Source organism: Astatotilapia calliptera, chromosome 8, assembly GCF_900246225.1.
Source record: "Astatotilapia calliptera chromosome 8, fAstCal1.2, whole genome shotgun sequence".
In the NCBI taxonomy this organism is placed as follows: Eukaryota; Metazoa; Chordata; class Actinopteri; order Cichliformes; family Cichlidae; genus Astatotilapia; species Astatotilapia calliptera.
Genome location: NC_039309.1, coordinates 17,401,415 through 17,411,186, shown reverse-complemented (window position 1 = coordinate 17,411,186; position 9,772 = coordinate 17,401,415). Strand labels below are relative to the sequence as shown.

General features: G+C 41.0%; 2 protein-coding genes across 2 annotated transcripts; both read right to left on the bottom strand.

The window, feature by feature from the left end:
• Window positions 1-305: 305 nt before the first annotated feature.
• rbp3 (retinol binding protein 3) lies at window positions 306-3,781 on the bottom strand. Its single transcript, XM_026177155.1, has 4 exons — window positions 2,464-3,781; window positions 2,119-2,309; window positions 1,704-1,846; window positions 306-1,122 (listed from the first exon to the last, which is right to left on the bottom strand). Exons 1-4 carry the CDS (start codon window positions 3,655-3,657, stop codon window positions 788-790), a joined length of 1,863 nt encoding a protein of 620 aa, XP_026032940.1. The 5' UTR covers window positions 3,658-3,781; the 3' UTR covers window positions 306-787.
• A 734-nt stretch (window positions 3,782-4,515) lies between these two features.
• On the bottom strand, window positions 4,516-8,982 carry irbpl (interphotoreceptor retinoid-binding protein like). Its single transcript, XM_026177154.1, has one exon. It carries the CDS (start codon window positions 8,754-8,756, stop codon window positions 5,979-5,981), a length of 2,778 nt encoding a protein of 925 aa, XP_026032939.1. The 5' UTR covers window positions 8,757-8,982; the 3' UTR covers window positions 4,516-5,978.
• Between the last annotated feature and the right edge of the window lie 790 nt (window positions 8,983-9,772).

Sequence of the window (9,772 nt, the reverse complement as noted above, 5' to 3'; positions counted from 1 at the left end):
GGTTTGAGCCCCAGCTTGGACAGTCTCGGTCGTTGTGTCCTTGGGCAAGACACTTCACCCCATGTTTGCCTACTGGTGGTGGTCAGAGGGCCTGGTGGCGCCAGTGTCCGGCAGCCTCGCCTCTGTCAGTGCGCCCCAGGGTGGCTGTGGCTACAATGTAGCTTGCTATCACCAGTGTGTGAATGGGTGGATGACTGGATATGTAAAGCGCTTTGGGGTCCTTAGGGACTAGAAAAGCGCTATATAAATACAGGCCATTTACCATTTTACCATGCTTTAAAAAATGAGCACAACACTCTCCGTCATATATTTCACTTTGTTTTTTATTGTGTCTGATAAAACCCAGAAATGTTCACATGGCACGAAGTTCACTACATAGTGGAAAAACGATGCATGTTGTATCCACAGTAAGAACATCACATGTGATAGTTTCTTCATCAGAGTAACAAATTGATTATTATACAGAGCTCCTAATTATAATTTTGCAAAGTTTTGTTGATGTTTTTTCCAGACGTCTTTGACAAACACTAACTTCACAAAGAACTGCATAGGCTTTTGAGAGCCATTCATTCTCAACCACCTCAGCACAGTAATATTTGACAGAAATGAAAACTACAGAAAACTTTCCTCTACTTTAAGAACAGACTAAAAAGGCTTAGTTATGAGCAACAGATTATACTTTATTTTTTACATAAAACCTACGTTGTTCACTTCTTAAACAAGTCTAGACTCTTGAGATTATTTGGCTGCCAAAACAAAGAGGTGATTGTGTCCCCCATGACTTTGTTCAGGACTTGGTTTCTTTAACTGCGAGGTGCTTGTTGAATATGCCTTTGGCGGTGTCGAGGGCAGCATCAGCTGGGACGGGAATGTGAGGTGCAATGCCGGCTCCCTCCCAGGCTGGCCCTGCAGAATTGTCGGAGTGAACAGTGGGGATGCTGAGGAAGATATCGGTCTCGCCGACCTGGAAGGTCTTGGGTGGGTGGGACGCCCCAGCTGTAGTTTCGCCAATGATCATGGCGCGGCCCAGCTTCTTCATGATGTAAACAAACTCTTCTGCAGCACCAGCAGTAGCTCCACTGGTCAGGATGATTACGCTTTTCTTGGAGCCATACCGTACACCTGAATAGGAAAAAGGTAGATAGAGATATGGCTGAAAGTCAAGTAAACAAGGGAAGTAAGTTATTTCTGAATAATGGAAAGGATTAAGTTTGAGCATGATAACAAGCTGGTAGAAAAGGGATATGGATAACTGTATGCCAGAGAGGCTGGATTATATCGTGGGGTTCCAGGTGAGGGTACAGATGAGAAAATAGTTTGATATATTCTAACCACAGCTGCCCTGCAGATAACTTTGAAAGACTGGTATTAAATTCAGAAAGCATTACAACCTCCAGCACAGGGCCAGCTGGTCTGTTCGTATTAAAAAGCAAAGGTGCCTTTTTGTCTGTTCATAAATCTGCGTATCACTGTTTCATCAGACTTGCAAATATAAATATATATATAAATAAATGAATATATAAATAATATATATATATGAAGCAATGGGAACAATTTGGAGACAAGTTTCTGGATACCAGATGAACGTCTCGTTTCAGCTCTGGTTTTGAATCTTTACCAGATTCTTATTGAAACATCTGTCTTCTACTGAAATCTATTGCACATATTCAAAAAATACACAGACTGGATTTTTTTTTAACTACCGGTGAGTTCCTGCAGAGTTTGGAGCTCTGTGATGGTTCCAGATGATCTGTCGTAAAGCTTGTCCAACACAATCTGCTTGTCCGCGTCAAAAAAGTAGGAACAGAAGCCTGCGATAGCTGTTGTTGGCCCCCCAAGATTGTTCCTGCAAATTCATTCATGGAAAGGTTTGATTCTTAGTTAAATTTAATGGTCATTTGTGATTTCTTTTTATTGATGGATGTCAACCCACATTAGGCTATCTCTGGACATCAACCTGACGATTTGAGGAAAAAGCATTCTACATTCTTCAATAATGATCAAATGCACTTTATTAAGAGCTAGACTGTTGAGCTATAGCAGCTTTAATGACTGATGTAGACACAAGGAACGTTTTTAATAGAAACTTGGACTGTCATGTCGAGTAATATTACTCACCTGAGGTCAACGATCAAAGCATTAGTGTTGAGAACTTTGTTCCAGACATGTTCAACAATAACCTGGGCAATAGGCTTCACCTCCTCAAAGTCTCCAAACATGTCAAAACGCAGATAGCCGATGTTGTTTTCAAATACGTCAGTATGGAAGGAGACTTTGATCAGTTCAATGTACATTTCTGGGGTATAATCCTGTGGAAATCAACAGGCACCAACTTAACATGTATCATAATTGTGACCAATATTTTGCATTATATTTTAAATAGCTCACCAGTTCATTTGCTTAACAGGAACTTTTGTCCATCAAACTGAAACAAAATAACAACCTCAAGTCTGAGTGTCTTACCATTGGTGGTAGGGCTGGAGTGTTGCTGGTGGTCTTCAGGCTCTTGTCCCCAGAAAGGGTCTGCAGATCAGCAGACAACTTCGATTCCAAACTCTGCTTGGAGACAACCATATTGTACGTGCCACTTTCCAGCTGCTCTTTGAGCTTTGCTGCAACATCTGACCCAATATTTTCAAAGGCATAGTTGTCAGCGATCAGGGTTGCTGATCCCTCAATGATTGCTGGAACTTGGGCATGGAGGTTGATGATCTTGATAGCGGTAGCAAGGGCATCCTCAGCATTTACCTCCACATCTGGGGTGACACCTGTGACCTCCCAAGTGGAGCCAGTAACGGGGTTGATAGACTTAGCAGTTGGTACAGTGACATAGAAGTCAGAATCACCAGCTTTAAATTTATCAGTTTTCACCGAGCCTCCCGCTGTCTTCTCACCAACAATGGTGGCCCTTTTCAGATTCTGAAGACAGTAGGCAACATCTTCGGCAATGCCCTTGGTGTTTTTGCTGGTTAGGACAATGATGGATTTAGTTGCACCATATCTCTGCCCAAGCAGATCCGGCATAGTAAAAAATGGAGTGGTGGTGTTCGAGGGACGGTCATAAATGCTGTCGATGTGAATCAGAGGCTCAGCTTCGGTGAAGTAAGACACAATGTAGGGGATCCCAGTGACTTCCCCACTGCCAGTGTAGCGCAAGTCAAAGATCAGGGCAGATGTAGGCAAGATTTTACTCCAGACAAGGTCTAGAAGCAAAGGACCAACCTTTTCAGCTGCCTCTTCTCCAAGGATGTGATCAATCCTCAGATAGCCAATGTTGCCCTCCAGGATATCAAGCTTCATGGAGTTCTGGATGACTGCGATGAGCTGCTCAGGGGGCAGGGGAGGCAACTTTGGGGGAACTGCAGGAGCGTAGTTTGGCTCATAGGAGACCTTCAGGCGTGGGTCACTGACTGTGTGCTGAACCCCACTGCTGAGGACATTCGCCAGAGTTTCGGCATCTGGCATGTTGAGAATACCCGTGTTGCTGCTGGCTGCTTCGATTGCCTCCTTCATCCCCACCAGCTTCTCTGGTGAGCAGTAATTGTTCAAGATGATTGTTGCTATGTCTACGATGACACTGGGGGAAAAGGAGGCATGGCTAAAGAAAACATTTCCCAAAATTAGCAGAGATGCAACCAGAACGAGAGTCTTTGCCATTTTTTGCCAGTTCAGCCTGACAAAAAAGCGAGCAGACACAAAACGCACGTTGTTGAACCAAACCTCTTTCCCCAAAGAGGTCTTCTGTCAAATGGCACTGTTTTGGCTGCAAGGTTTCTGGTTAGTACACTCATAAGAGGATTTATCCCACATTAAACCTCTAATCGCATTATCCTGAGTGCTTCTGCAAGGTAATAACAACCTAGCTAAGTAGATGTAGTAATACAAGGTGCTGCTAAAGATACTGGTGCTAGAGTTACGCAATGTATCCTGGAGTGAAAGGTTCCTGTGTCAAATAAGGTCAGTTTTATAATTGATAAAGGTCAAGAAAGGCATTAAGGGTAGTGAAGATATGACCTGGGGAAGTCACTACCTGCAAATACAATATACAAATGGGGGTCAACATTATATCTTAAATCTTACATAATATTTGAAGAAGGAAAACAATGGAAATGGAGAATAACTGTAAAAACATTAAAAACCCAGCAAATGCCGAATACACCATCAATAATGTTCCATCAATAACTGAGAAACACCTAAGTCTTTATTATTTTTAGAAATTATACACATTTAACAGCAAAGCATCACAAATGAAAACTAAAGAGGGAGATCTGGTTTAGGTTTGTTTGCTTGGTACTTGCTCCCTCTGCTGGACTGTTCTTTTGTTAAAGACCAAAACAAAAAAATAAAAATAAAAAATAGAGCATTATTACAGTAAACTAAGCAAAAGTACACTAAAACAAGTAGGCAAACTCAAACAAAAAACAAAAAGGGATTTCACGTGACAGGGTCGAAAGAATATCCACATTATTTTACATATAATTTTAAATGTGATAATTTTAAAGAGTAACACAGAGAAAACAAGTAAAGAAGAAAGAAAAAATACGAAAACCTTTCCTATATTATGAATAACTGGAAGTTGTTTTACTTACACAATATTCACACTTAAATGGGGCAAATGTATTGTAAAGGAATCATCAACTATCACATGCTTTTCACAGTTAAAATGTCCACAGCTTATACATTCCCTTCTGTAATAAGATCAAATACTAATTCATGCTACTTAGTTACTCAAAGTCTCTCTAAATGGAATAACAAGCAAGTGCTCTTGGAGCTTAAAATTTCATATTGAAGTGAAGTTGAGTTCCTGTAGAAAGGCCTTCGAAAAAAGTAAAAAGACTAGATTACGTGAAGCCTAATGCCAAAAAAATATAAAACAAACCAACAACTGATGACAGTTTGGTATAATAGAAGACCTTCTTTGTTAAACTACTAAAAAACACTGCCTTTAAATCAGGGTGTCAAACATACCATTTGGTCAACTCTGTCCCACTGAATATCTTTGCAATATCAATTGTGAAAACAGCAGAGAATTAATTAAAGTTTCTAATTTTTAAATAAAATCTTCTTGTGATTAAGCAAGCTTAACTGAACAGGAGTGAAAATGTATGGAAAAAGTTTAATTTTATTATAGTTTTATTGTAGTGTACTGTAATATTATTTGAGGGCTGGATCTTTAAAAATCCAGTGATTTTCAATGCATGTAATAAAAGTGAGCTGAAGAAATGTTGAGAAACTGAGACAAATCTGTTCATCAGTTTTGTAAATGAACGGTGTGCTAAATGTGAAGCTTTCCAGCATATACTTGTTTCTTTACCCCTTTTTGATCTTTAGACTGTTCTGTTATATTGCAGTTGCTTGTTCTTGCAAGATCTGACCTCTGAATGATCTCTGATCCTTTTGTGCTGCATATAAGATCACTCCTATGCTATTTTACTTATTGACTGTTTTAAAGACCAACAGGTGCCTGCATCTGTGGGAACATAGGGAAAAGTGCTGGAAACACAGACAGTTCTTTTGAAAGTATCAAGGTCCCCATGAGTTTCAAGATTCTCTAAAACCACTGTCTTCATTGAGTTGACCCACAATTTTGGATCTAAAATCAATCTGAGGAAAGTACCCATTGACTAAAATGAGTTTGACACCCATGACTTAAAATAAAATTACTTTAGGTGCCAGTTTAGCTCAGTGAGCGAGCATGCCCATTCATTCAGTGGGTAGCTACCAATCTAGCAACCGAGGAGGAGTGTGTGGAGACCATTTGGTGGATTTGAACCTGCAACCTTGCGTGCATGGGGCAAACACTCTACCTATTGAGCCATCCCTGCACTTTGCTGTCAGAGCCAAAGAAATTAAATAAAAAACAAAACATCTAATTACAAGGCCACACATGCTACACATGGAACACAACAACACACACATTTACATTGAAGTGGTGCCTAAGCAGAAAAACTAATTAACTAGTCATTTTAGTCGCATTTTTATTGTTTACCTTGCACTCTCTTCAGCAACCTTGACTCTAGGATTTTCTGAGCTACAGATAGAGCCTCATTTGCCTGGACAGCAATATGGGGCTCAACCCCCGAAAAGCTCCACATTTTTCCAGTGATGGCACTAAAAACAGCTTGGTTAGGAATGGAGGCATACAGGACAGTGTCTCTGATCTGATAGGTTCTACTTGATAAAGACCCACCAGTTGTTGGCTCGCCAACAATTGTGGCCCGATTTAGGTCCTTCATTGTGCAAGTGAATACTTCGGCTGCTGACCCAGTCATATGACTGGTCAAGATGAATAGTTCCTTGGAGGATCCGTATCTTTGACCTCTCACCTGTGGAATTGTCATGACTTCTGTCATTGTGGTTGTTGTTCGGTCAAAAACAGAGTAAAGATGGTGTAGAGGTTCTGCATCAAAGAAATAACTACACAAAAGTGGAATCGCGGTTGAATAACCACCACTGTTGTACCTCATATCAATTATGAGGGCATCTGTATTTATTATCTTGCTCCAAACAGATTTTATGAGATGCGGCCCGATGGCTTTTACCACTTCTATGTCTGCCATCATATCAAACCTTAAATAGCCAATGTTACCTGGTAGAAGCTCAATTTTAAAAAGAGCATCAATTATATAGCCCACTTCCTCTGCTGTAGGAATCTTTGAGAGTTCATGAAGTGACTCAGGCTCAACCTCACAGTGGAAAACATGCAGTCGGTGATCACCTGAAGTCTCTTGGAGATCTGCTGTCAGCTGTGATGCCAAAGACTCAAAGTCAACCACCGAGCGGTATAATCCGTCAGCCCATTTACTTACCAGCACCTTGCTAACCTTTAGCGCGACTTCATGGATTGCGTAGTGATCTTCTAACAAATCTCCAGCTCCTTGTATGAGGGAATTTAGTCCTTTGTGAAATTCAGCAATCTCATGAACATGGTCCACTGCTTCTTCAGCAAGCACAATGGCATCAGGTACCACCCCACCTCCCAGCCAGAATTCTCCGTTGTTGTCGATAAAGTTTATGAAAGGAACAGTGATGGCAATATTGGTCCCCTCTATTTTAAAGGTCTTTGAGTGCATCAGGGTACCAGATGTTATTTCCCCAATGACTGTGCCACGATGTAATGACTGTATCAGATAAGCAAACTCTTCGCCAACACTTGCTGTGTAATAACTGGTTAACACGTAAATCTCCCGCTTTGAGCCATACGCTGGTCCTGTAATTTTAGGCAAAGTGTTGTGTTCTGTTGTACTATTCTGAGTTCGGTCATATATTGTAAAAAAGTGTTGCTTCTGTGATGTGTCCTGTAGATAAGACAAAATAATGGCTAGAGAGGTAGAGGATCCACCGGTGTTATAGCGCAAATCAATAATCAAGTTAGCAGTATCTTTGAGGGGTACCCATACCTTTTTAGCCATGACCTCTTCTAATTCAGCAGACTTGACAAACCTGTCAAAGCGGACATAACCAGTGTTGCCTGGGAGAATTTCCACTTTGAGCAATGTATCAATGTATTCCGTTAATAGTCCAGGTTCGTCTGGAACTTTCTCATGTTCATGGCCTTCCTCTACATTGGCTGCATATTCTGGCATGTATTTGATTGTCAGTCTGGGATCTTCAGACACAGTCTGGAGCACTTGGTTGAGTCTGATTGCTAGACCCTCTTCAGATATGACAGACACGAAGTCTGTAGATTCCAAGAATTGAAGAAGAGCTGGAACTCTTTCAGTAAACGTGTAGAACTGGTCGATTTTGTCAGAGATTCTTTGGACAACTTTTGGAATAGAATTCCTTATAGCCAGAAGTGATTTGGCTTTTGCAACAGCGTCCTTGGCAATGATGTGGACATTTGGAGAAACACCAGTGACCTCCCAGCTCTGACCTGTAATTGGACTGACAGATCTTGCCACAGGAACTGTTATGTAGAACTTCGACTGAGCAATCCTTATTTTTTGGACTTTCACCGACCCACCAGCAGACTTTTCTCCAACTGTGGTGGCCCTCCTTAGGTTTTTTAGAGCATACGCCACTGCCTCAGCAGCCCCCGTTGTGGATCTACTGGTCAAAATAATGACATCTTTTTTCTTTCCATACCTTTCCCCCACTATAGATGGGATGGTCCATAGTTCCCTGGTTGAATTTGAAGGCCTGTCATATACAGTGTCAATATGAATAACGGATTCAGGGTCTGAGAAATAGGAGATAATAAAAGGAACTCCAGAGAGCTCTCCAGCTGTGCTGTACCTTAGGTCAAAGATTAGTGAGGATGTGTGAGCAATATTATCCCAGATATTTCCCATGAGCTGCGAGCCAAACTTTACTGCTGTTTCCTCCCCAATGATCCGATCTATCCGTAGATAGCCAACATTGTTTTCCAAGATATCCGCCTTGACAGAGCTTTTCACCAGCCGGATCAGCTGTTCTTTTGGAAGAGATGACAGAGTTGGTGGCATCACTGGGACAAAATTAGGCTCATAGGAAATGGTCAACCGAGGATCATTCAATGCTCCTTGTACTCCAGCTGTGAGCACAGTTGCCAGGGTCTTCCTATCTGAAATCTGCAGGATTTCTCCACTGTTGATAGCTTGTTGGATGGCCTCTTGCATCCCAACCAGGTTCTCAGGGAAGCAGTAGTTTTCCAAAAGAATCTTGGCCATTTCTAATACTAGAGCAGGCTGGAATGACGAGTTGCTGGATAGAGTAGATAGAAAAAACATCAACAGAAGTGGCACTGTCGTATGCGCCATCTCTAATATCTTCATCAACGCTGATAGAAAGAGAACCACCTCCGTCTTTGCTTTTTCTGGGTTGTGTTAGTTGATTTGTGTTCAGAGACTGTGGATTTCACTGGAAGGAATATGTCATTGTCAAAGGTTTTTCGGGCAGCAACATCAACATAAGAGGCTTTTGTCTACAATAAACCTTTAATCGCATTATATGTAGTGCTTCAGCCTGCAGACGATAGCAGACAGAATGAAAAATGATAAATGGGAGGTACAGTTTCTCACTGTTTTTGACACAAATGTAATAGAGGTTTGGGTTCTGGTACCTCTAGTTTTAACACTTGTAACTGAAAGACAGTTTACTGTTTATTATTTTTCTACTTATTTTTCTATTACAGTCTGCATCATTTACCAAATTCTCCCCGTGGAATACTCAGTACTAAAAAGGTGATAAATGAGGCTGCACTGATTTGTGCCAAAGCCCCAACTGAAACACTCCCACTCCTTTTTACCTCTTTCTTCCTTGCCTGTTACGAAAGCTGATGGTGGTGTATTTTGGTGCTGTTGGTAGCTTTAGTGGGTCATGTCTGGGTCATTTCACTGGTGACATGATTACACAGTTTACAGACAAAGCCTTCTTAAAACACATCCAGGATAAGAACTGGGTAACAAGTTCCTTAATTCAAAGTGTGTGTAACACCCACACTTTGAATTAAGGAACAAACAGTTGAGTGGAAAGTTTTTATGTCTATTGAATGCCTTATTTTCACAACAAGGACAAGTTTGGATATAATAGAAAATTGATAGCTGGTAACTTTCCATCGTTTACTCAGATTTAAACAGCAAGACATCATAAGACCAGCTCACAACTAATAGTGCCAGACATGAGCTTATTCCAAATACTAGACTTGCTAATCTTAACGTCTTAGCCTTTATTACGGCCTCATACCTTACATAACAAATTCCAGTCTCATCCAATTCCCAGGGTGCTTATCGAGAACTTCGAAACACTGAATACTTCCTGATGTTGTCACTTTGTGTCAAATAAAAGAACA

What these genes read in the sequence shown, in the direction of transcription:
- rbp3 (XM_026177155.1), bottom strand. Translation starts at nt 3,657, where the DNA reads ATGGCAAAGACTCTCGTTCTGGTTGCATCTCTGCTAATTTTGGGAAAT. An exon ending in CTCCAGCCCTACCACCAATG is followed by an intron (nt 2,310 to 2,463) that starts GTAAGACACTCA and finishes TGATTTCCACAG; the next exon opens with GATTATACCCCAGAAATGTA. An exon ending in AACTCTGCAGGAACTCACCG is followed by an intron (nt 1,123 to 1,703) that starts GTAGTTAAAAAA and finishes TTTCCTATTCAG; the next exon opens with GTGTACGGTATGGCTCCAAG.
- irbpl (XM_026177154.1), bottom strand. Translation starts at nt 8,756, where the DNA reads ATGAAGATATTAGAGATGGCGCATACGACAGTGCCACTTCTGTTGATG.